General features: G+C 39.7%; 2 protein-coding genes across 3 annotated transcripts in view; one reads left to right on the top strand and one right to left on the bottom strand.

The window, feature by feature from the left end:
- Window positions 1-1258: 1258 nt before the first annotated feature.
- LOC139135214 (amidase-like) lies at window positions 1259-13479 on the bottom strand. 2 transcript variants are annotated; one of them, XM_070702490.1, is made up of 13 exons: window positions 13279-13460; window positions 13019-13159; window positions 11974-12081; window positions 8962-9088; window positions 8656-8828; window positions 8192-8331; window positions 7390-7590; window positions 5439-5513; window positions 4825-4987; window positions 4118-4180; window positions 3614-3714; window positions 3194-3380; window positions 1259-1858 (listed from the first exon to the last, which is right to left on the bottom strand). In XM_070702490.1, exons 2-13 carry the CDS (start codon window positions 13155-13157, stop codon window positions 1656-1658), a joined length of 1680 nt encoding a protein of 559 aa, XP_070558591.1. In that variant the 5' UTR covers window positions 13158-13159; window positions 13279-13460; the 3' UTR covers window positions 1259-1655. The 2 variants fall into 2 exon arrangements, with proteins under 2 accessions (XP_070558591.1, XP_070558590.1); XM_070702489.1 differs by having other exon boundaries at window positions 1266-1858; window positions 13373-13479.
- A 3294-nt stretch (window positions 13480-16773) lies between these two features.
- The window catches only part of LOC139135240 (sulfotransferase 1C3-like), a 43824-nt gene continuing 33484 nt past the window's right edge, over window positions 16774-27113 (top strand). The window contains exon 1 of the mRNA XM_070702529.1: window positions 16774-17004. The gene's annotated coding sequence lies outside the window, so the exon portion shown is untranslated. The remainder of the gene's footprint in view (window positions 17005-27113) is intronic.

Here is a 27113-nt window from a genome sequence, read left to right as displayed (position 1 = left end):
CGCGATTAGTAGGTGAACGCTATGCAGGGGAGTTTCTCCCGGAATCCGGCAGAAACTAACTCACTACTGCGCAGACTCAAAGGTGACGCGTTCAATCGCGGGCAAAACCTGGCCTGCCAAATTTCCAAATAGGTTTGTATGAACTGTGCAAACGATTTTATTTTTTAGACATTCACCGACTTGAACCAAGTCTATAACTGACCCTACTTCACCTCTGTTACTGTATAAAGTCCATCGTATACTGTGCAATGCGGACTTTGAAAGCGGTACAGGGGTTACGGATTCGCAGCAAGGTATCTGTGTACATGCTTTGTGTGTTGTCAAAAGTGTACAATCACGAGTATACATATTCTGTTCTAATGAAACCAAGAATTAGCATACAATATTATGTATCGCGATAGAGCAACGATGACCCGTACCCATCTCTTTGAAGGAGCTGCAATGAATGCGCTCAGGATCGCGTTCTTCAACACCGAGATGAAACGATGCTGATATCATGACAGCCCTTTCGCCGTATCGGTGTATACCCGAAAATTTGACTTTTCAAAAGCACAACATTTTAGCGTGTTGTCAACCATATCCTAAAAGCTCCAGTATTTCATCGGAAGTTTTAACGATTTCATGAACCAATGAATTATTCTGTAGATCTCATTCACGACACAGGCGATCTGAATTCATGATGCTAAGCCTTGCCACCGGATTGATTTTGTGTCCCAGAAATCACGGTGTGAAAAAGGAAAAGGGGTCTTCCCAAATGAACAGAACTAAGACGCGATTATCTGGATCTGACGTCGGGAAAAAAGTATCAACATGCAGCAACGACGCAATCGGTGCTCTGTATCAATCATTCGAGGGTGGATTTTTGCACGTGCGTCGGTGAGCTCGATTTCATACAAACTGACAAAAACGCTTTTTTAAACTGTTCATGTCCTGCGTAGGGAGACAGTATCTTCAAATTTGTCACATTAGTGTTGTGTTTCTATCGGTGTAAACTTTAAGGACTTCCAATCCCCGTCCATCTGGCTTTAAAATCAGACTGAATCAAATGTGCGGCCTTTAAGAATGGGCCTCTTTTGTAGAATTATCTAACGTTCACGGGCCTGATCGCTGGATTTATTGAGAAGCTGCTCGTCCGCTGAGTTTCCTTCAATTAAATTTGAGAATAATCTGTCTGCTATGAGGTTGTTTCTCATTTACTATAAATATTGAGCGTATAAGATTGGTATTACTTTCAAAATGTTAAAGTCAAAAGAAATATCACTGTTGAATATTTGATTTATTAACTTATTTGCGAGCAAAAGCCGTGTGGCACATTGCCCTGTAAACATTGTTAGAAAGAATTATAATCTTATGTAATTAATATAGATAAGCGTGATGAAATATGGCTTGATCCGTCCTCCACGTACATACTAAAGTCATTCATTGTAACCTGTCTCGACTAAAATTATTTAAGGAATTGCTACAGGTTTATCAAATCTGAGGATACCAATGAGGGCCGGCAGCAGCCTAGCTGCGACAAATCGTGAACATTACACTGTAAATGGTTACTCGTGACATTAAATAAACGTCATTTGAAGAGCTCCTATAGTGTTATTAATTTTTTGAAAGAGAGCAAGTCCAAGAGAAGGCCATTTATGACATCACACAAACTCCATTTAGTGGCCGTTCTGTTCGTCTCTCAGCTGCTCGAACGCATGGGCAACCTTCAAAAGCGTCGACTCCTCAAACTTCCTTCCAACAATCATCATGCCAACAGGAAGGCCATCGGAAAAGCCTGTGTTAACAGTAATCGCTGGGTGACCAGTCAGGTTGTACGGAGCAGTATTGTCAATCATATTCAGAGCGACATCAAACATTTCTGGAAAGGGCAGAAGAGAAGAGAAAGTTGTACTGTTACTGGCCTGACTTCGCTTGAACAGATTTACCCGAACCTCCTGAAGGTTGACTGAATGTTCTTGTGTTGAGCTGACGATTAAAGACCATCGTAGTAATTTGCTATTCATGACATTCGTGATATCACTGCAACAACGCAATTTCATTTGCAAATTAGTAACTAATATTAATGAAATATTGTCATACCAAACGTTTTAGACGATACTACACTAACGAGGTTTAAATCGTACTTCGACATTATATTCGCCTGATAGTTCATTTCTCGTACGGCGTAATGAGATCTCGCGATACTTCGGTATCCAATGAGTAGTCAGTTGCCAACTGGGTGAAGCAAGCAGACAGACACTTAACTCCGATGGTGTCTGTACAGTTCAGCTCAATTCCACTGAAACGAGTTACTTTTACGCTACCCATGAGACTGTAAATAACGCTCCGTTTGTCCTGTTTCATATGACTTGACACCATCCTGCAAACAATGAAGCTGCGCAAAATCTCGTGAAGTCACGTTAAATGCCGCAGAAGAAAATGTATTTTGCTGATATTCCTTCAAACTATAAGGACATACAGACCCTCTTTTTCTGTGGTTTATTATGGAAGTGGCCAATGGATATGCAAGTAACAACAAACATATTTTTAGGCCTGAAATCATCGTCCTATAAGATGCTATGCAATGACTTTAGTTGTATTTCGAAAGTTATTCGGAGTTGACTTAGCTGTCACCATGAGGAACATATATCTGATATTAATCTGACGTTTTTTGACATAAAATCACTTTGTCATCTTTAATACTAAAACGTACATATTGTTTCATGCTTCGAATGGCAGAATGGCAGCCTGCCTTGCCTACATGTAAAAACATCCATCCACACTTTGCTTATGGCCATGCCTCACTGTGCAATGAATGTAGATTTTAGATTCTTTTTATGGAAATGTGAAGGTTTCAACTGTATCTTCGTATGATCTTTGCCCCGATCCATCGCTAATTAAGACAAAAAAACAAGTTACCCTATATTTGTGTCTACATATGTACACACTTAATTCATTTATATGCAAAAGTTCACAACAATGTCATATACTTATTTATTATAAGTATTCTTGTCAAGTTTTGTTGAGTATAATGCTACTATTCCTGAAACATTTCCACTGTTGAATGAATAAGAATCGTGCGAAAGATTCCTCATTTTAAATATTACACCAACCATGCTTGCTAAAGTATAGTCAGATTTTGAGACTGACGGACTGGGGAATATGATGCTGAAATTATCCAAAAGTTAACGTCTGTACCAAGTTGCACATATACCTCGGATTGAGACCCCTTCCTTTGGTAGTTTCGGTGCTTTGGCGGGCACTGTGGGCATTACCAAGACATCGTAATGCTCGAATGTCTTGTCAAATTCTTCAGTGACGTCCATACGAATGTTCTGAGCCTTAGCGTAGAAGTAACCGCCGTATTCGTGTTTCATATAATCTCCGAAAAGCAAAATTGTCTGTGGAACAAATTAGAATGCACTTTATTATAGCGCTCAGGGCGACTTCAAGATTTAAACCACTCTTAAACTTACGATCATCTTGAAGATAAGACAGAAAACGGTCGCAGGCGGATATAAAATGAATTGTTTAATCGTGTCTTGTTCAATTGCAACTAATATGGGTTCCAACAGTTTGCCAATAGCAAGATCACGAAAGTGGGTTACATAAATTACCAATGAGGGCGCTTTACCTTCAAAACGTGAGACATGTCATTTATCCTCGTTCGATATCCTCTGTGCAAGGCATTCACGATACTTGATGGGTAAAATCCATTGTACTGCGAGCCAGCACCTACAATGGGCGCATGAAACAAACTGATATTTTGCCAAGCCTGGACACATACAACCATCACAAAATTACGCTTGCAAATTTGCGAACAGCACGTACCCGTGCCTTCGGAGCTTTGTAAATAGGAAGCGCATGTTTAGTGTATTCGGCAGACATAGCAATGAACGCAAAAATATCGGGTAATCATATAAATTTAACGAGTAATATACCTGCAAACGCTGACCAGACTGGTATCACTTATGTTTCCTTGAGATGATAATGGATTATTGGCCATACTGTCGACGATATCGTAAAGTTCTTCATTGAAAATTTCCACCTCGAGTGGATTTTATTTTGTGATAACTACATGACTTGGAAGCACTCTTTCAATGCAATTACGTCAACAACAAAACCGCTCAAAGCTTACCGCATCCTTTCATGACAAGATCGGCACAACCTTCGAAGTCAATCGCTGGAAAGAGTTTGTTTGCTGCAGAAATTTAAACAAAATTATCAAACAAACGAGCTATCAACATGTATTAGATCAAAATAAATGCACCGGCTATCAGAGTTGTACTATAAATCATTGAATTGCATTTGGAATAATCGAAATGCGTTGTTGGACGCATGTTGGTGAAGTCAGAAACAGAGAAACTGCTCCTGATACCTGGAGAATAATTTTTGCACGTTTCATTTGCGTCGACCCCATTTTTGCATCTATTTTTGTACTTTGCATGTTTAAGTCAGCTGCTCTTCGTATGACATTGCTAGGATAGTCAGCACCTCTCAAGTAAGGCGCTGGTGCTTTATCAGGTATAAACTGGGACAAAATTATCGAATAAATGTGCTGTCAAGTTCTACACTAATGATTCATTGAATTACGTTTGCAATGATCGAAATAAAGGGCGTTGTTGTACGTCTGTTGGCTCCTGATAAAGACCAAAACAGATATTTCCTTCTGATACCTGTTGGAGAATTATTGATTATCTTCATTGGTTGTAGATAATCAGGGTTGACAAGACACGTGTATTCATTGAGTACACAATTGTGTACACAATGGAAGAGCCAGGGACCTGGTGCCTAAAGCACTAGCTTTCGGAGACACTAAATTATCACCACAGTTTTAATACTCACCGATTCTGTGTGCAGGTACAGAGATCTCTTCAATTGTGGCACCGATGTCAACCATTTTAAATGCTGAATCCTGAACCATAGCATCAACTTCTGCATCAGATTTTGCAAGACCAAACCCTTCTTTCAGAATGCCAATTTTTATTCCTGGTATTGTAGTTGTTAACTGAAAGGAAGGTTTTCCCAAATTTAGTCGTTGAGACGCCAAGAGTCACGCAAAATGCGATCTACATTTAGATTGGAAAAGGTCGCTTGGAGCGAATGTGAATGAAGAAACTGAAGTGGAAGACTTCGACAGGAGAACAAAGAGCTGAGGGACATGAAATTCGAGTACATTAAAGGTATAGTGTCACCTGTTCCAATTTTGCCACAGTTATCATGGAAAGAGAAAATCTAACCAATCACAGATTTTAAGCGGGTGACAGCGCCCTCGCATGGGCATTTTGAATGCTGAGGAACGCCCCTTGGACCATATATGGGCATATGTAGATTATAGGTGACTATATACCTTTAAAATGAGAAAGACACCTTGACCTAACCATCGACACCCTTAGCTTGCGTCACATTTACCAATATCTATCCAGGCAATATCTTTACTCGACGCACATATGCCTTACCATTTTGGTGTATTCGGGAACTTTGAGATCCACGGGTTGCCTTGGGTCGAGCCCGTCATCATAGCCAGCAATAACCTGTATAAAAGAAAACACACATATTGAGGAGAGGGTCTTCCCTTTAGCAGCTGTAGATAGTTCCTCAACGAGGAAAGTATCTAAGTAGTTTTGTCAAAATTGAGTGCCATCGGTATTTACAACTCTATCAGTGTGTCATTCCGGTGAGTTTCAAAAATGAAACTTCTGTGCTGTGCAGTCCGTTAAGTATATATTTTGACGATTAATACCTGCACATCTTTGAGTTTAGCATTTTATTTGTTGACATACATACATATTGAGGAACTTTTAAGAAAGATATCAGTCATCCTTATGCTTTCTGACATACGTATGTCCCGTCTGTCTGTCCGCCCCTTTCACTCGGTCTCTCATATGTTTTTTATTTTTATTTTATTTATTTTATTTTATTTGATACACAGATCAACGGGCAAACCCACTAACAGATCTGCGAAACAAAAAAGTCACACCATCACAAGACAAATGTACAAGACAACCATAAAAGTAACACGTTACATTAAATTGAAAAAAAACATACACGAATCAAAAAGGAGAACTGTTAAAATGACTGGATAAAATAGTTTTAAAACTACACAGCGTAGAAAAAATATCTATATTACATTTAAAAGAGATATCATTAAAAACAGACATGCATCTGGGCACTGTCGAGAATTTTCTGCAATTAACAGAACACAAGTCTGGTTTAAAAAGGGGTTTCTTGCGTAAATTTCTACTGGGGGCATAAAAGCAGATTTGATTTAGAATATTTGGAGAATCATAATGTGAATGGATTATTTTGTATAAAAAGCACATGTCAAGGGTTAGTCTTCTATTGTGTAACTTAGGAATGTTCAGAATTCTGCAATAAAATGGGTAGCTGGATTTACTGCAGTGAACATTGAGTTTGCGACAAATGTATTGAGTTTGCGACAAATGTATTTCACAAACTTAATCTGTTTGTTTGTCTGTCTCTGTCTCTGTTTCTATCTCAGTCTGTCTGTCTTTGTCTGTCTCTCGCTCTCTCATATTCTTGAATTATCAATAGATGCTCAAGTTCAAGTATTATATTCTTATAGACCTTTCATTAATTAAGAGTTGGGCATGGGAGGGTCATGTTTCTCAAACCTGGCCTTGCAGAGGGTCACATTGTACAAAATTCGAGAAAAAATATCAAAATACGAAGCGGAATAAGCTTCTTCAGTAGTTTCCATCATCTCCCATTCAGGAGGATAAATCATAGGGAGCTTGTCACTGTATTTGAAATTATTCAGAGAAATGACATAATCTATGTATCTTGATGTAAAGTTGGAAGTTTTAGCCAAAGAGACCTTCTTTTCTTTGACTAAGTTTTTGTATGTATTCCGCTTCGTATGAATATAGAAATAACTAAGCAAGCAAAGAGGCGCAAAAAGTACTCTATGGCACGGTCCTCCACAATAAGGGGGGACCGTATCTATGGGAATGACCAGGCACTGTTCGAAAATGTGTGCTTGCAAATTCAACACACTTACCCAGGTATTGAGTACTCCATATGGGTGAATTATAATGAGTACTAGTATATTTTTTGGTGAGAGTAAAACTTAGTATGTTATGAACATGAACAACCCGGTCAAATTCCAAAGAATAATCGAATGATAGGGGCACAAATGAAGGGGTATAAAGAAATGGTAAACATGGGGATTAATGATGGGGCAAAGCAGCTCTGGTAAGGTCGTACGAAAATATAAAGCGTTAAAAATGTCATGTTTTACAAATTAAAAAGGGGAGGGTCACATTTTAGAAACAGGTACTGGGGAGGGTCACATTGTACATGATGGAACACCACTGATTTCCCCAGGTCAACCCCCTCAGGGTAACTGAAATCTTCCCTTCTTCCACGGCATTAATTACACAAACTTACTTCCAGAGCCAAGGCTGCGTCACGGACATTTCTTGCAATGGGTCCTGCACAATCGATGGTGAATTCGAGGGGGACGATTCCAGTGTATGGCACTAACCCAAATGTTGGCTTCAAACCGACCACACCGCACCAAGATGCGGGCAGACGAATTGAACAGGCTTGGTCACAACCGATGGATATGTCCACTTCACCGCTGGCAACCTAAAAATAATCAATCCGAGATTATGTAGACGTTTAGCTGTTGTTCATTGGATGAGTTTGTTTTGAAGAAGGTGCAGACCGCAGTCCCTGGACCAAGGAGGCACTGAGTTTGATGGAGGGACGTGTTACAGACCGGCCTTGTCAACGGGAAAATTGAAGCTTTAAGTCAAATCTGGGATCCTAAACTATTGCTCTTTCATATGTTCTGTGAACGAATGTACTACTCTGGAATTGGCAGGAATATATATCTTTACTTTTTATGTTTCTTCGTACCTAATGTTCTCAAAATCTACCGTCATTTTAAAGTCGAATATTCAGCTTCATTTTCCTTTCGAGACGCTCTCGTCACTTGCTATTTCATTGATTTCGAATGTAGAATTCATTTCCTCAGTTGTATTTCTTGAATAATTGCGTAGAAAAGCTTTCATGGGAATAGCAATATCTTTATCGTAAATCACATTATCCTCAACAAACAAATAATAATTATTTCTCCTACCTCTTTTGCTACTACAACTACTACTACTACTAGCGCAACAAATAAGCTCGTTCGCAAGTAGCTGTTATATACTGCCCGCATCTTTGTGAAGCATTCGACACTCACCGATGCACAACTCCCACTACTGGATCCCCCAGCACAGTGGTCATTTTTAAAGGGATTCCTAACTGCGCCCGTGGCAGAGACAAAGCTGTTACCAGAGAAACACAGATCTTCAGTCGACGACTTGCCCATGATACGACCACCTATACTAGGCAATACAAATAATACTTTTTGTTAGTACATTAATGAAGCAGCTTTAAGAACGGTAGTCTCGTTCCAAGCGAATGAGCACGTCTGCAATCATGCCACACTGTCACAAACATAACACGATTAAATACACCAAATTCTCCCTATTCAGTGGCAAAGCTACATCTTAACATTGTTTTGAATTCATAACAACTCGTCACACCACATCTGAGACTCCAAGGCACAATGCACCATCGAACTGGCGATAAGGTATGCACTGAAAGTGTGTATAGCCAACTAGTGGTTCTCAGAAAGTTGAGAGCTCCAGGGGCTTGTCGCACCTGCATCCAATATCCTCGATATGACAGTAGCGTCGAACTCTGGCACGTATCCCTGCAGTATGTAACTTCCGTCCATCATCGGAACACCAGCTACTGGGATATTGTCCTTGATGGAGAAGGTCTTGCCTGCTAATTTGCCTGTATCTGCACCTTTTATGTCACATCGCCAGTACCTGAAATGTAATGTCTGATTTAGTTCACAATTTTGCAATAACTCAAAATACACATGTCATTATATCTTTCATAGAGAGCAATCACAAGACAAGAAAAGAAATGAACATGTGAACATGTCAAAATTCAATTTACCATGCATTTAGTTTGTTTTCTTCAGGTCTAGGTCTGTAACCAGGTGTTCTTGGATACTTGACTGGAAGTAACGGTTCAGGTAGACTGTCCACGACATCAAAGGACTTGCATGCTGATGCCATAAAGTCTGTAGAAGGGCAGCAAAAAACACCCGTTACAAAGAAAAGCCGATAACTATTATCTTGTAGTTGTGCACAACAACCTCAGTCAATAATAAAGTTCTGCAATCGTCACGTGACGTAAAAATAACTTAGCTTATTCGCCGAATATGTTCTTCATATTGTAGGCATACGTCTGTGATCTTGTTCAAATACGTAAAGGGTTTTTACCCGATCCAAGGGTATTAACTGTACTGATTTAATCGACATGCGATGTATCTTCTATTCGAACTTTCATGAGACTCGTTGCATCAAGTATATTTGAATTAACTGCACCCCTGGACATAGGGGAGCGTTCAGTTGTCACAGCCAGGGTGGACCGGCAAATTCCTCTTGCACCTTTCTGAAAATAATAGAACCCTCTACCCACTCAAAATACTTTGATGCCCCTTTAAAAAATAATAAAAGAATTGATGACCCCCACGTTGCACACCATTGCCAGGGAAAATTTTGATATTTTGTTATTTCAATATTTAAGCTTATGTTGTATCTATAAGCGCTACAGTAACTCTAACTTTTGACAGTATTTTGGTATTTTTGTTCCATGTATCAACTGCAGATTATTGGTCTCCTTCCAACAGCATTTTGAAATACCAAGTATTGTCACAACGCGACTTGTCAGCGTGACATGTGCATTGTTATTGTTGAAAACTAAAGTCCGGACCTGAATTTGATTACCAACACTAACAACGCAGGACACAGACATACTGTCAATGTCAACAGACTGGGTACTGGGTATTTCAATATGCTGTTAGAAACAAAGAAACTGTCGCTGGCACATGCAACAAAAAACATTCCTGAAAAAATACATGCATGTTGCATTGAGCATGCGTTATTTGGTGTAGGATTACAGTTTGTGAATATATATTTTTTACAGTCTATTTTAATATAGAATTAAATTCAATTGCTAACAATGTAATGGCCGCTACCACTACATATATATGCATTCTTTGTATTGACAAGAACATCAAGACCATCATATTTTTGTGTAGTACTGCCACGAACTCACGTATCAGTAAGCCTGCATCACATAGCTTAATGATTTGGTTCTCAAATATGTATTATGAGACTGTTGATATTAAAAGCAAAATAAATATATTTTGTAAAATGTATCTGAAAGAGGGCTTACTTTTAGACACATCGACCATGAAGTAACATATTCTAGTCAATGTAAAATGTTTGCCAATGGGCAATATTGACCCATATATAGGGTGTTAGCCATGTCCCACAGGCAAATACTTACCAAATTGTTATTAGAAAGTTGTTAATGTTGTAACTTCAAATGAATATAGTATACTAAATGTATTAGCGGATGAGATCTGACTTCGTTTAAGATCCACCGTGGAGTAAAAATAACTTGTGGCAATTAGTATATGTTTTCTGTCATATGGACCCCAATAAATAAGATGTAGAGGCTAAACCATAGACCCTCGAGAAAAACCCATGTCTTATATATAGACACTTCCCAAAATTTTAGTAGAAGGCTGTTGACATTGACACTTTGACTAAATATAGTGCAATAAATTTATTTATCCTAAATACATTTTACCTTGATACAGATTCATGATAGAGTAAAATACAATCTATGTCAATTATATTGTGTTTTGTATTACGGTGGACCTCTCGAATGTATATACGGTATATGCCATGTTTCATATGTCGACACTTCCCAAATTTGTTTGAATGCTATTGAAATTGAAACTTCGTTTAAATATACTGCAATAAGTGCAATATTCTTAATACATCTTTCTTTTATTAAGATCCAATATGGCGTGAAAATGATTTGTGTCAAGTAAGCATATGTTCTGTTATGTGTGCCCCAATGTATAAAGTATAGGCTAGGCTGTGTCTCATAGGTAAACGCTTCCTAATGTTTTTTATCAATAGGCTGTTACCATTGAAACTTGAATTCAATATCGAGTACTAAACGTATTATGCTTAATTAATTTTACTTTGATACAGATCAACCATGGACTAAAAATACTCAAGTTGTGTCAAGTATCATATATTCTGCGTTTATGTATAGGTCCCATGTATAAGCTATATGCTAAGCCATGTTTCATAGTTGCACCTAACTTTAACTGCAGCATGCAAAGAGCCTGCAAGACCCACTCTGCTGGTCGAACCGTTGCAAGATAAGTATGTATAAACTTGCAAAGACAAGAGGTCAATAAGAGTGAAAACCCATGTATTTGTAATTAACACGATGGAACTAATTTGGGATAATTGGATGGTGAAGTAATGTCTGTTTAACCTGCCAATGTAAGCTCGTCTGCTTTCCTTTTTAAGGTATACACTTGTTTTATGGGTAATTTGTAATATTGCAACAATCAGCTATAGGGCACCTAACACCTGTGAGAAATTTTAAAAATATGAAAATCCAATTATCCCAAATTAGTTCCAATCGAGTCGTATTCAAACCACAGTGTACTAACTTCAGAGAATGAAAGCGCCTTTATTTCGTCGCATGTTTGTGTACTCTTAAAATCAAGTGACCCTCTCTGCACTGTTTAAAAAAGCATTACCACCCCCCCCCCTTGCAGTTTCCCAATTTCAGATAAACCCCTCCCCTTCCTACCCGGGTTGTAATGACTGAACGTCCTCTTACATATAAAAGGAACACAAGATATGTCAACGGTTGCCACCATTAAAGGTATCTATGGTACGCGTTCGTAACATTCAACCACATTCTCCGTGCCTACCATAGCATAAAGACCGCTCTGTTTACTGTCACTACAGATTTTCGACTCGTGTAATCCTTATATGCGACTGAAGGTACATGCAATACTTCAATTTGTATATATCCGAGAGAGCTTTACATTCATCCATCGTTTTGCTTCAGTTCTGAACTAACCTCTATATTGCAGTAACTCGTCCGTTGTTGCATCCAGTCCATATTTGTTTGCTATTCCCCTTAACTTGTTTAAAGTTGGAATGCGGACAGCAGGAGCCCTGTAAGTATCTACAATGAAATCGGAATGTAAAGGTATTAGATACCAATAACTTTATGAACAGTAACAGCTCCATAAACCGCATCTTTTGATATTGTCCATTATTTTTGAACATCACATGTTTCTATTGATAATTGAATTCCATTCCGCAACTCATTCGTTAACAATGGCATTGCACATTAAAAACAGCGAGATGGTGTTGACATAGCTAACGATTGTAGTTCAACACATTTTATTTAGGAAAACAAAAATCATGAACACATCATCAAACTTTATAAGCAGCGTCGCTTAATCGAAACATAGATGTGAAAAGAGACCCAGATCGAAAGAACAGCTATCTTTCCGGGTTGTACTCCAGACGGATCATTCAAAGAAACGTGTATTTTCATCACAGTCACTGACACACTTTGCAGCCCTTTGACCTTTGATCTAGACTAGCGACACCAATAAGAGACAGAAAAGGTGCAAGAGACTGTTGGTAGTCTACCTTTGATCGAATGTATTTGGAATGTAGAAAATATTATGTCACATTTTCGAAAAAAAAAAGATAGCTGTAACCATATTAGTGATGAAGGCAGCGTTGACTACTCAAAATCATACGGTAAGCTTGCCGGCAGAGAAGAGTATAGCTTTGTAGACACCTGCAAAACGGGTTTATAAGAGATATGAGGGTTGGGGTCAAATACGCGTTCGCGTTAATACCAGTTTCTTCATCGCATCTAATCCCCGCCATCATAGGCTCGCAGTTTTTTGAAATCTTCATGACCTAGTAATTTGTGATATAACAACAGGGAACCTGGTCTTTGCGAGAGAGCACTTGGTGCATTTGTTGAACACCTATATAGAGGCAACCTTGTGTCCCCTCTTTCAGACTCTGACCCGGAACGGATCTGTAAAAGGTGGCTGTGGCTTATACATTTGTGCATTGGCCTTCAACATAAAACATACCGTCAATATCTTTAGGAGGCTCGTATTGACCACTTTGCGATGTCGAACTGAAGTTTTGTGAACCAAATAATGCCGTGGACGTTCGCAGGCATTTCGGAGGAGATTTCAGTGAAAGACTTCGTTTCCATAGCCGCTGCATACCTGTAAAACAAAATGAGGTCGATGAATGGATTTTAGGGTCTTACTTGTATGAATTTTGTAGAGACAACGTAACTGATGTCCAAGCATATGTGATAACAATTTTGTACAAAAAAGCAAACCTAAATTACTTGTCCGTTCACACTACAACAACTGTGCTGTCTTACAGTCTCGAAAGGTCAGCCCACTCGAACCTTTACCAGTCGAAATTCGTACCAGTCGATCGTCTGTTAACGTCGGGAATTCTAGTCATTTGCACCGGTGTCACCTGACCTCTCACTGACCGTTGTTGGTTGCAGAGCTTGGTTCACCTGTATATGACCCCTTAAACAACTGAGGCCAGAGCAAGCGATAGTCTGATGATATTCAATTAGAATTCAAAACAGCTCCAATGATGAGTGTCATTCAAGGTAAATAAGTAGTTTACCAGGTCCAAGAAACAAATAGAAAATGACAATAACAATTGGGTTACCTTGAACCACTAATTAGTCGTTCTATAGCATGTGTCCGGAATGGGTAAGTCCAAGGTCATTCAAGTGGAGTGACCGTGGCAAATCACGGTTGCTGTGCCGCATAGTTACTCTTCCCCGCTGGTTTGGAAACTCACAAGACTCGTTTGTTTCAATCCATGTCTCGGTAAGCACTTACGATTATTTACCTTCCAGGTAAAGAAGTGTAAATGAAGAGCAAAACAAGATAGGGGTAGAGTGACCATCCATCGGTATGTGTACCCTACTAACAAGATTGACCCATGTGACATTTTTAATGTAATCTGGTGAAGCCACAAAGTTACTGTTGTGAGTCAAAACCAGGTATGCTGTCACTCATCATTCAAGAAACAGGTTTTTACCATATTTCGATACAGCATCTCCATACCTACCATAGAACTGCTCAAATGATTTCACTAATCTACTTTCCGAGAATCCTGCCTTACCAGCTTTTGCGCACAAATAGGCTGTGTCTCATACGAAAGTCTTAATGTGAGATACAAGCTCTTCCTATGTCAGGAGTTGCACATGTGGAAAGTATGCACGTAAGCTGAAGCAGGTGGCATATTACTTGACAGAGGGGAATGTTTATTATTTCAAAATGAAATTCGTCCGTTTTGTCACCAAGCTTTACATCCTGTGTGTCTTGTCTAATTTCGAAAACATGTCTAGTATATGTTGCTGAGTCCGCACTTTAAGTTGTTTCTTTGATTACATAGTCATCTGGGGTAGATGTTGTGGAGATGATTGGATGTACAATGATTGTTTAAATGTATGTGATCATCACTATAGTTATGTGTTATCAAAACACTCGGCAGTCCTCTTACATGCCAATCTGTGAAGGGACTGCATAGGAATACAAGATTAAGTCTGTAAGAAGCACTGCACAGTTTGTTTTCCATGAGAATGCCTATAGTTTGCCTTAACGTCATACCAGCAAATTTTATAGATATGTTGTCAATTCAGAGACATGGCATGTTTACAAGCCTGGGGAGTAAGTGACGTTTTCACTGTCGTTTAAGCGGAATTCAAAAATTTGATTATTTTCCGTCATTTAGCGTACAGCGGGAAAATACAGGCCAATTTTGAGTCCAAATATAGGTAACTTTGGGGTAACTTGCTTCTCTTGTATCAAAATTGCAAAATCACCCCTGATTCCAGAGGAAAGTTGCAGGCACATTGTTGAGGCTGCTTGTAACCAATGAAGGCTGTGTACAGAGTGCGGAGAACTCAAACATTATTTTAATAAATAATCATTCACAGTCAGGTTATTAGAACTATTTAGGGATTGTCGGATTATGGAAACTTGGTCAAATTTTTTTTAAAGAGAGAAAAAAAAAACAATACTAGCAGACAGTGATTCATCTGAAAGTATCATTACAAATGGTTCCCCTGCTGCGTTTACCACGTGACAACGTTCACTTCATCATAGATTTGGCTGACAATTTGAAACCTTAGGAAGTCGAACTAGAATTTTTTATCCTAAATCGTTGGTATTTCAGACCTGTTGTACTCAACTGATTCTTTTTATGATATTTTTACAGCAAATGTGCCTTGGTAAAATACATTGCTTCTTGAATCAAGGTTGGTCCTTTCAATAGCATGTCTAGAGTAACGCAGTTTGTCAGGTTTTCACGTTAACTTAATGCATAAGAGGATAACAATGTTTGAGGACGCTACTAAGACATCATACAAAAACGCCGATACCACGCATTCCAGTTACACAACCATGTAGCGTTCCATGTGCGATTTTCAGCGACCAGAATGCGATTTAGACTGAAAGATTCAGTCGTGTACGGGCGCTCCGGGGCACTGCGACCTACGACCGTATGTACGTCGCAGTGCGCCGGAGCGCCCGCAGCGAGTGAATCTTTCAGTCTGAGTGTGATTGAAACGTGAAAGTGATCACAGTACCCAAAACTTGTAAAGTTATTAACTAAGTCCGACTGGGCACAAAATTAGGCGTAAACGTTTTCTGCCAATAAAGGTAGATTTTCTCTCATGTCCGTAACAAGCTACCACTGAAATAAATACTCTGACAAAAGCTGAATAATAAGGTTTATCCACTCCACGGAGTCCACTTTTCGGTTCTTTTAGTGTGAGTTGCATTCAAATACACTGGGTGAGTGGGGCTGGAGGAACTGCGATTGAAATCTTAATTCATCTTAGAACCCCTCAATATCCTTAAGTCCATCTTAATATATGATCAAAAGGTTGAATCCCCCACTATTATATAGCCTAATATTTATTAAGCCAAAAACATTAAACTAAAATTTTGATATTTTTCATTATTATTTGTGCGCTTTGTAGTTACTCCAATCCCTTGTTCCGCACCCTATTAAAGGACTTTCATACTTTTCATCAACCTTCTAAAAAGAAATGATATCCGGCAGATAATGCAGTGACCGAACAGTGCAATTATTGTGCGATGCAATCAATAGTATTATTTGGTAGTATTATGTTGAGCCTGTGAACATATACAGTACATTTGTACCGTTGACAAAAGAATTTTAGTCCGGACGCCAATTCAATCATGAACAATAGTAAAAACATATACAGGCTTTGTTGACACATTGAATATTGTGGGCAAACTGTAGTGAGATAGCAAGGAAATGTAGTTGAAAACAATTATCAGAACTTGCAGCATCTGTCCCCTGTTACAAGGTCCCCTTGTTGATTTTCTGATTGAAATTCAATGGCATTCATTCTGTTTTATATTTTTGAAAAGAACATTTAAGGTCATGGGGGCTATAAGATGATTCCAGAAGTTGTTTGATTATATTTAACATCAGAGCCATTGAATGGCACAATTATTGTTTGTTGTTGTTGAATTACCCACCAAACTGTGGAATCTGGAAAAGCAAAAAAAGGGAAGCCAAAAGAATTCCGATCCCACCCCTATACCAAGTGCAAACCGTTCAAATACCCCTCTACAACCCCAGAACATTCAAATCTCCCTTGCATTCTTCCAGTCTCCCCCCCCACTCCCCCGCCCACCCTTTACTTGTGAATGCAGCTTCAACAGAGTACAGATCACGCCGTAGATACACGACGTAAAAGCTAGAATATTAGTATAGGTTGGGTGCAGTCATCGTCTCTATTACTGTTAAAACAAGGTCACGAGTTGAAAGGTCACAGAATATGATATACCAGCATTTTACCTTTCGAAACCTTCCCGCTTGTTGCATCAGTTTCACTTGCAGTCACAGTTCAAATATAGCAGTCCTTCCAGTTCACGGCCTGATTGCAATTCGTAAACTATCAAGCGAGAGCTCTTCGGACTTCGAATGGGCTGTCACTGAGTGGCACTTCATTGAAGACCCGGAAATACAAGTACAAGTGTTAATACTTTATAAAGAGGTAAGGGTGTAAGTGCCATTTTCAGGTCTTTCATTTGACATTTTTCTTTGAAATGGCACCTTCAGTTTATAAAAGTACATGAAAAATGATGCTGAATCGCGCAGTATATGTATGCCGAGACTGTCGACGGTCCAATGTGCCGCCTTTTCTTTCTTTTACATGTATTGGTACAGCCTCTCGCAAATATTGGGGTTGGATTGGGGTCCGTCGAATTCGGCCGAAAATCACACGAAACGAACGTTTTTTGAGCAAATTAAGTACCAGGTATGAATGTTGAGAATGCTAGGGAACGATCGACGGTTACATGATAGACGAACTTGCTACTTTTCACAGTAAAATCGAACGTCGAAAATGACATGGTTGCATAATCCCTATAGGAAATAGCCATTCTGTTTCCAGACTTGGGTTGTTTCTCGCTTATGTACATACGTCTATGGGGCGAATATTCCCATAAGTATCCGCTGACCTCCCTCCGAGCTCAGACATTTTCTCCGTTCTGTGACGGAGCAGGTCGTACAATTTGCATAGTTCATTGCGCATGCTAAGTAGACATTGCCAATATAATCTACAAGATTTTTTCGCTTTAGCTTGTGAAAGAACCTTCTTTTACGGGCCGGGGTACCATCAGTCAACTCACCCGATTCCAACTCGCCCGATACCAACTCGCCCGATTCCAACTCGCCCGATGCCAACTCGGCCGATACCAACTCGGCCGATATTATTTTGCAATTTTATGAGTACCTGGTACGCTAGCTCTGCATGGCAGGGCTGTGTGTTTACCGGCGTTATACGGAGGCTGTATAACGCCGGTAAACACACAGCCCTGCCATGCAGAGCTACTGGTACGCTTGCTGCGAATCCGTAGCCTTTGCCAATCGGGTAGCTTGGTCATTGGAGTGGAAGAATATGACAAGGAGTGGCAGGGCTCGTTTTTGCAGCAACTGGTACGCATAAAACGTTTTATTTCTAACAACAAATATTTCTAACATAGAGAACCACAGGTGCGGCTTAAAATATGTGCCAACACGGAAAACTTTTTATTTGCGACTTTCACGTTTTGCAAATCTCTTGAAAGAATAAATTTCGTTTGGCTTCTTTACGTATAGGGATAGTTACTGCGTACTGGCTCCCCGGGGGGGGGGTTTAACTCCATGGCTAATAGTACGGGGGGGGGGGGGGGCTCCTCACGAACATGGAAACCCAAACTGTTGTGATACCAGTTTTTAGCAAAAAAACCTACCCTTTCTGATACCATACAATATAATAATCAAATCAGTCTAAGAACAGTCGGACTGTTCTTAATATGTGTGATTGTCTCAGTCCACTTCCACTGTAATTGTGTGTTGATGGAGGCACTGTCAACCGGATGATACCATCACCATCCAAGGCACCATCAGCAATATGATCAATATTAGGGGTGGACCATTTGATATCCTGGGGGGGCTTGGAAGATTTGGGGGAAAAAAGATGCCAGGTGGAGTTGCTCGAAAAAAAAATCTGGCTTTAAGTGGCTGATGGAAAAACAATTATGGACCATTGCGACTCGGAAAAAAAAATCTTGGCAATTGTTCGATGCACACTGCAGCATCAATAAAAATCAAGCAGTAGCTCTGGAGTTTTATAAAGCATAAACCATTTCAAGCTTGAGGAACAATAACTTAGAATTTATTAAACGAGGAACTGAAATAAATACACAAACAAAAACACTGAAAAATTGTCAAAAGTTACAGCTACTATCACTGTAGCTTTCAGCAACTGAAAACAAGAACTCGTCTGGAACAAAACCAATAAATATTTGTCAAAAAATAAAGCAAAACACCAACACTTTAATAAAGTCTCAATGACACTGTGCTCTTTTGGTTTTAATTGGTAATAGTACATACAAGTTCTCATACTGATTGAGTTCAGCAGACATCTGGTCAGCCAGGGAGCAATATGTCACATGGAAAAGTTCAATCATCAGTATTTTGTATGAAGTCATACAATCATTGTTCCTTTTCAACTATAGTGTCAACAATTGAATATGAACAATTGTACAGTATACATGACCTTCTGATTAGAGGAAGTATGCTGAAATTGAAATTGCTCACCAGTGTTTTCCAGAAATGTGTAAATCTGAATGTATGGATTTTGTCAAAATACCACAAGAAGAGATACAGCCTGCCATGAACTGGGTCAAGTGGACTCAGTCAGTCAAGTGGACTGTTCAACTAATATCACTCAAACCAGGACACTTGTCAGACAATGACATATTTTTTTCAAGCACAAGTAAATGCCATAAATGTACATGATTTTACAAATATATGTAGGATACCATCATCTCTTCTGATGACACCAGTGATGTTCTCAGAAAAGTTTTCACTGTAAGTTTGTTAATGCTTAATGTAGAACTCAGTAAACAGGTTTGATTTGTATTTTCAGTGTGTTACCCATGGTATAAATAAGATCTATAAACTGATATTTTTGTAAAGTGAATCAAAAATGTACATGTATTTACATATCTTTATTTAGTTTCTTGAATATAGTCTGTGTGCGATAGAACAGCATCTTGTTACTGGGTGTGAAAAACCAAGCAAACAAACATTGCACCGAAATTTGGTAAAAAAAAATATATCTCGAAGAAGGAAAGTGAAAAAAAAGTTGCCAGCATATGCCCTGTAGAAAAAAAATAATTCATGGTGAAGCAGGTGGGAAAAAAATAATGGCTCTCCACCAATCTTCCAAGCCCCACCCAGGATATCAAATGGTCCACCCCTTATTGTTGACTGTTTCTTGTCTCTTTATCTTACGTATAGGCCTACATTTACGACTCACTCGCCTTGCGTACCAGGGGTACCAACAGTCCAACCGACAGATCGGAAATTTTGATGGTAGATCTGGGATGTAGATACATGGGTTTCCAGTGTTGACAGCATGATTTTTTAACAAATGTCAGTTTGTGTTTAAAACCGGACCCTTTCTCATACCAACACCTCGTGAAAAGTATACCCTTTCTGATAACAAACAGTGCAAAAAAAGGACCCTCCCCGTATAGCCATCTATGGGAGTTACCCCCCCCCCCCGGGACTGGCTCACTTCTTTAGGAACAGCAGGACCGTCTTTCACGAGTTACTGGCCTGGCATGACATGAAAATAGCTGGCCTCGGGCCATCGGGTTAGCGTACATGGAATCTACAACACCGTGACCCTATCTCAAAACAACGGACGAGTTGGTATCGGGCGAGTTTGAATCGGGCGAGTTGGTTCTGGGCGGGTTGGAAAAAGTGCGAGTTGACTGTAATTCTGTTTTACTTTACCAACCCTTTAGGAAGTGAGGAAAAACCCTGTCGCCAAATAGAAAACTTTCCCCTGAAAGGAATTTATTTATTTTCCTACAACCAAATACCTAATCAGTGATATTTTAAAAAGTATACGTTACGGTCAAAAGGCAGAGAGGAAATTCTTCCGTACTGATTTCCTGTATTATTGTACTTGGGCCTCAGCCCAAGTACATTTGTTTTCATTCCGTGGAAAAAACTGTAAGGTATAACCATTTCTGGCTGAGACCAGGGAGGGCAAAATGTATTGGCTTCATCTTTCTTGGCATAATAAATGGCGTAATGATGTTAACTGAATGGAAGTGCTGCTCTCAGCCAGTCTTGAATAAGTGAGATGTGAATATAAATGCTTCTCTATCTGAGTTTTGGCCACAAAATCTTCTGAATATAATCAAAATGTGCACCTAAATGCAACAATTAATACACCCTCCGTTTCCTAGGCGATGGCACGACCCTTGCTACACCCACTGGACGAGCCAAAGTGGGAGGGGTAATTTCGGTTTGGTCGAACAGGAGGGCTCGAGACCAGAATTTAACATTTAAACTTGAAACATGTTTAATCACTGATAAGATGTGGATTAGTGTTAATCAAAGAGAAAGTTTGAAAAGGAAAGGTTTTATATCCCGGACTCAATGAAAAACATTACGACTGGAAACTGTACCCCCGTTGAGAATAGTAATGCCCACAGCGATGGAGAACACTTATCCTTGACCTGAGAAAACCAGACCATCATTTCGAAATAGAGCTGCAGATTCGAGAAGCTCGTTAAAAATAGCTAGGTACACCCCAAAGGGGTGGTTTCGAGTCTTGAGGGCAAATTTCGCCTCCTTCATTTAGAAATCGTACGTTTGTTTTTCCAGGGGAACACATCATTTGACACAAAATTTGCATGAAAAGGGGTCGCCAGTAAGCACGTGGTCAAATCTGGCATAAGAAACAATATGAAATGTTGGGTAAAGCCAGTCCAAAATAAACTGATTTGAACTTTTGTGTTTTGTAATTTATACCACTGCAGTAACATGACTTTTTTTTGACAACATCACACAATGTAATACGTTTTGAAACTGAATACTCCGACGTATTCTGTGTCCCCTTTGCTAAAAAATACGGTATGCCGATTACCATGTAAGGAGATGATGACGTCAAGACAGATTTGTAGTGCGTTTGGTCTTGGATGGTGCACGAAGTTTTGTCGAGGTAGCTTGTGTATTTATTTCCTAAATGGGAGATATTAGGGTCGATCTAAAAGAAGGCCGAAAAATGTTATGATACTCTAAGCGAGCTGAACTCCAATGCGAATGGTTGGATAATTTGGAGGATGTCTAGACTGATCTCGTCTCATTAAGATTATTTGGCAGTCAGTATTGAATTTCAACTGCGTCACAAGTTTGCGTCGAACGGTCAATGAACGATATTTGGAAATCTGGAGACATGGCACATCGCAGTTTTATTTTAGTATTTTATATTTTACAAAAGATGTAAGAAGCAATGATTTTGTTGAAAATTCTGAAAAAAATATAGGAAGATTTGATCGCGAACACATTTTCACTTGGGGGTCAACTAGCCCTGCGTACGATGCTGTGTGTTCCGCTCAGCTAACCGCCCCGCTCACCACAGCCCTGCAAAGACCCGTACGCGTACCGTTGGGTCGGTGACTTCAAATCCATTTTGGGACTTGACGTAAAAAGCCAAATTACTGCCGAAATTCAGCGTTCTTGGGCCCAAGTCGTATCCCAGCCTACCTCAGCTACTCGATCGCTTCCAAAAATGACAGTCTTTTATTCACTTCTCGTAAATAACCGTCGATGTCGGCAACTCTCTCGCTGGCCCTGCGTACGATGCTGTGTGTTAGCTGTAGCACATAGCATCGTACGCAGGGCTAGGGGTCAACATGGGGTCGCAGCCATGTTGCCTCAAAACTTATTTCTGTCTGCACTCAAAACTCAAAAATGTCGCATATGAACCTGAAAAATCGATGTAATTTTGTAAAACTTCGGCGAAATTTCAGCCTAATGACAAAATTTCATCTAGGTAAGGTAAATTTACTGAAATTTGATCGACAAATAATCCTGAGCTTGAACGTGACAGCGCGCCTTCTCCGGGAAGTCATGCATCCGGCCAGCTGCCCATATGGCCGGGTGCATGAGATTGTTTTCAAGCGACGGCGGCAGACCGTACGGGGCTCTGGATATGAACCTACCGCCGGTGTAGCTGTAATAACTGTTGCGTTGTTTTTAATCACCACGGACGAAGTCCGAGGTCCGTGCGTCCGTTCACGCCTAGTACCCAACCCATACAGATGCACGTCGATTTGTTTCACAATGCTTTCAAATTTGGCCGTGTTAGAGGACTTTTTAGTTTACACCTCCATAGACTCCATGTATAAGGCAGTTCTCCATAGATTCGCATGTATGATGCCAAGAAAAATAAAAATTTAGTTTCTCATCGTATTCATATTGCCTAAAGGATGCAGTGACACAGTTTTTTTGTCCCCACGGATAAAGTCCAGGGGCTTTTAGATTGGCTCATATCTGTCCGTGAGTCCATCAGTGAGTCCATCGGTTCACGCAGTATCTCAGACATTTTGACAAAATATCATGTGACCTTGATGACCTTTGACCTCAAATATACATTATTGTCCATAACTCAGTAACCACAAGTGCTAAACCTTTCCTATTTGGTATGATGGGACACCTATGACGCCACATATTGTACCCCATTAATTATGTGCATATCTAATTATGGGCGAGCCAATAGAGCAAGAGGTCTGATTTCTGGTATATAGGGATAAGTTAACAATATAATTTGTTTGACAAAACTTCACGTGACCTCAATGACCTTTGACCTCAAATATACATATTTGTCAACAACTCAGTAACCTCAAGGGCTACACCCTTCATATTTGGTATGAAAGGACACCTTATGACACCATATATTGTACCTCATTAATTATGTGCATATCTTATTTTGAGCGAGCAAATAGAGCTAGAGGTCTGATTTTTGGTATATAGGAATAACTTAGCAATACAATTATTATGACAAAATGTGACGTGACCTCAATGACCTTTGACCTCAAATATATATATTTGTCCACAACTCAGTAACCACAAGTGCTACATCCTTCATATTTGGTATGATAAGACACCTTATGACACCACACATTGTACCTCATTAATTATGCGCATATATAATTTTGAGCGCGCCAATTGAGCTGGAGGTCTGATTTTTGGTATATAGGAATAACTTAGCAATACAATTATTTTGACAAAATGTCACGTGACCTCGATGACCTTTGACCTCAAATATATATATTTGTCCACAACTCAGTAACCACAAGTGCTACATCCTTCATATTTGGTATGATGGGACACCTTATGACACGACATATTGTACCTCATTAATTATGCGCATATCTAATTCTGAGCAAGCCAATAGAGCTGGATGTCCGATTTTTGGTATATAGGGATAACTATAGGGTAGAAATCTAAATATGCCCATCAAAATATTAGACATCTACCATCGAGAACACAAGAAATTTGCTGTAATTTGAATATTTAAGGAGTTTAAGCAATTCCCGCTATAAATAAAGAACCCCTGCCTCAAACTCCACAAAAGTTGCTAGACATATTTTGCCGTTGTCATGCCATTGCTTCGTTTAATAACCAGTTAATCAAATGCCTCATTGACAGGAGGAAATTCAAGACCATATTTGAATAGTAGTATATATTGTCCTCAAAATTACTCTATCACGGCCCAAGTACTCATTGCCTTCAGCAATACTGCCTTGTTATTATTATTATTATTATTGTACTTGGGCCTCAGCCCAAGTACATTTGTTTTCATTCCGTGGGAAAAAACTCTGTAAGGTATAACCATTTCTGGCTGAGACCAGGGAGGGCAAAATGTCTTGGCTTCATCTTTCTTGGCATAATAAATGGCGTAATGATGTTAACTGAATGGAAGTGCTGCTCTCGGCCAGTCTTGAATAAGTGAGATGTGAATATTAATGCTTCTCTATCTGAGTTTTTGCCACAAAATCTTCTGAATATAATCAAAATGTGCATCGAAATGCAACAATTAATGCACCCTCCGTTTCCTAGGCGATGGCACGACCCTGCTACACCCACTGGACCAGCCAAAGTGGGAGGGGTAATTTCAGTTGGTCGAACAAGAGGGCTCGAGACCAGAATTTAACATTTAAACTTGAAACATGTTTAATCGCTGACAAGATGTGGTCTAGTGTTAATCAAAGTAAAAGTGTAAAAAAGGAAAGTTTTATATCCCGGACACAATGAAAAACATTACGACTGGAAACTGTACCCCCAGCTGAGAATAGTAATGCCCACAGCGATGGAGAACACTTATCCTTGAGCTGAGAAACCAGACCATCATTTCGAAATAGAGCTGCAGATTCGAGAAGCTCGTTCAAAATAGCTATACACCCCATAAAGGGGTGGTTTCGAGTTTTGAGGGCAAATTTCGCCTCCTTCATATAGAAATCGTACGTTTGTTTTTCCAGGAGAACACACCATTTGACACAAAATTTGCATGTAAAGGGGTCGCCAGTAAGCACGTGGTCAAATCTGGCATAAGAAACAATATGAAATGTTGGGTAAAGCCAGTCCAAAATAAACTGATTTGAACTTTTGTGTTTTCTGATTTATACCACTGCAGTAACATTACCTTGTTTTGACAACATCACACAATGTAATACGTTTTGAAACTGAGTACTCCGACGTATTCTGTGTCTCCTTTGCTAAAAATACGGTATGCCGATTACCATGTAAGGAGATGATGACGTCAAGACAGATTTGTAGTGCGTTTGGTCCTGGATGGTGCACGAAGTTTTGTCAAGGTAGCTTGTGTATTTATTTCCTAAATGGGAGAGATTAGGGTCGATCTAAACGAAGGCCGAAGAATGTTATGATACTCTGAGCGAGCTGAACTCTAACGCGAATGGTTGGATAATTTGGAGGATGTCTAGAATGATCTCGTCTCATTAAGATTATTTGGCGGTCAGTATTGAATTTCAAGTTTGCGAAATGAGTATTCCGTCGAACGGTCAACGAACGATATTTAAGAAATCTGGAGACATGGCACATCGCATTTTTATTTAAGTATTTTATATTTTACAAAAGATTTAAGAAGCAATGATTTTGTCGAAAATTCTGAAAAAAATATAGGAAGATTCGATCGCGAACACATTTTCACTTGGGGTCAACTAGCCCTGCGTACGATGCTGTGTGTTCCGCTACAGCTAATCGCCCCGCTCACCACAGCCCTGAAAGACCCGTACGTAGGTCGGTGACTTCAAATCCATTTTGGGACTTGACGTAAAAAGCCAAATTACTGCCGAAATTCAGCGTTCTTGGGCCCAAGTCGTATCCCAGCCTACCTCAGCTACTCGATCGCTTCCAAAATGACAGTCCTTTATTCACTTCTCGTAAATAACCGTCGATGTCGGCAACTCTCTCGCTAGCCCTGCGTACGATGCTGTGTGTTAGCTGTAGCACATAGCATCGTACGCAGGGCTAGGGGTCAACATTGCAACATGGGGTCGCAGCCATGTTGCCTCAAAACTTATTTCTGACAGTGTCTGCACTCAAAACTAAAATGTCGGATATGAACCTGAAAAATCGATGTAATTTTGTCAAACTTCGGCGAAATTTCAGCCTATAGACAAAATTTCATCTAGGTAAGGTAAATTTACTAAAATTTGATCGACAAATAATCCTGAGCTTGAACGTGACAGCTCGCTTCTCCGGGAAGTCAAGCATGCAGCTGCCCAATGACACAGTTGTCCATATGGCCAGGTTTATGAGATTGTTTTCAAGCGACGGCGGCAGACCGTACGGGGCTCTGGATATGAACCTACCGCCGGTGTAGCTGTAATAATAACTGTTGCGTTGTTTTTAGTGCCCACGGACGAAGTCCTGGGGAGTTATAGGTTTGGTCATGACAGTCCGTCCGTCCGTCCGTTCACGCAGATATCTCAGACATGCCCTGGTCAATTTCTTTCAAACTTTGCACAAGAATGGTACCCAACCCCATACAGATGCACGTCGATTTGTTTCACAATGCGATCGAATTTGGCCGTGTTAGAGGACTTTTTAGTTTACACCTCCATAGACTCCCATGTATAAGGCAGTTCTCCATAGACACCATGTATAAGGCCAAGAAAAATAAAAATTTAGTTTCTCATCGTATTCACATTGCCTAAAGGATGCAGTCACACAGTTTTTTGTCCCCACGGATAAAGTCCAGGGGGCTTATAGATTGGGTCATATCCGTCTGTGAGTCCATCAGTGAGTCCATCGTATCACGCAGATATCTCAGACATTTTGACAAAATATCATGTGACCTCAATGACCTTTGACCTCAAATATATATATTGTCCACAACTCAGTAACCACAAGTGCTACATCCTTCATATTTGGTATGATAAGACACCTTATGACACACATATATGTACCTCATTAATTATGTGCATATCTAATTTTGAGCAAGCCAATAGAGCTGAGGTCTGATTTTTGGTATATAGGAATAACTTAGCAATACAATTATTTTGACAAAATGTGACGTGACCTCAATGACCTTTGACCTCAAATATATATATTTGTCCACAACTCAGTAACCACAAGTGCTACATCCTTCATATTTGGTATGATAAGACACCTTATGACACCACATATTGTGCCTCATTAATTATGCGCATATCTAATTCTGAGCAAGCCAATAGAGCTGGATGTCCGATTTTTGGTATATAGGGATAACTATAGGGTAGAAATCTA

Source organism: Ptychodera flava, chromosome 6 (genome assembly GCF_041260155.1).
Source record: "Ptychodera flava strain L36383 chromosome 6, AS_Pfla_20210202, whole genome shotgun sequence".
In the NCBI taxonomy this organism is placed as follows: domain Eukaryota; kingdom Metazoa; phylum Hemichordata; class Enteropneusta; family Ptychoderidae; genus Ptychodera; species Ptychodera flava.
Note: the sequence above shows the minus strand (reverse complement) of the source record. Positions and strands in the feature narration are given on the sequence as shown.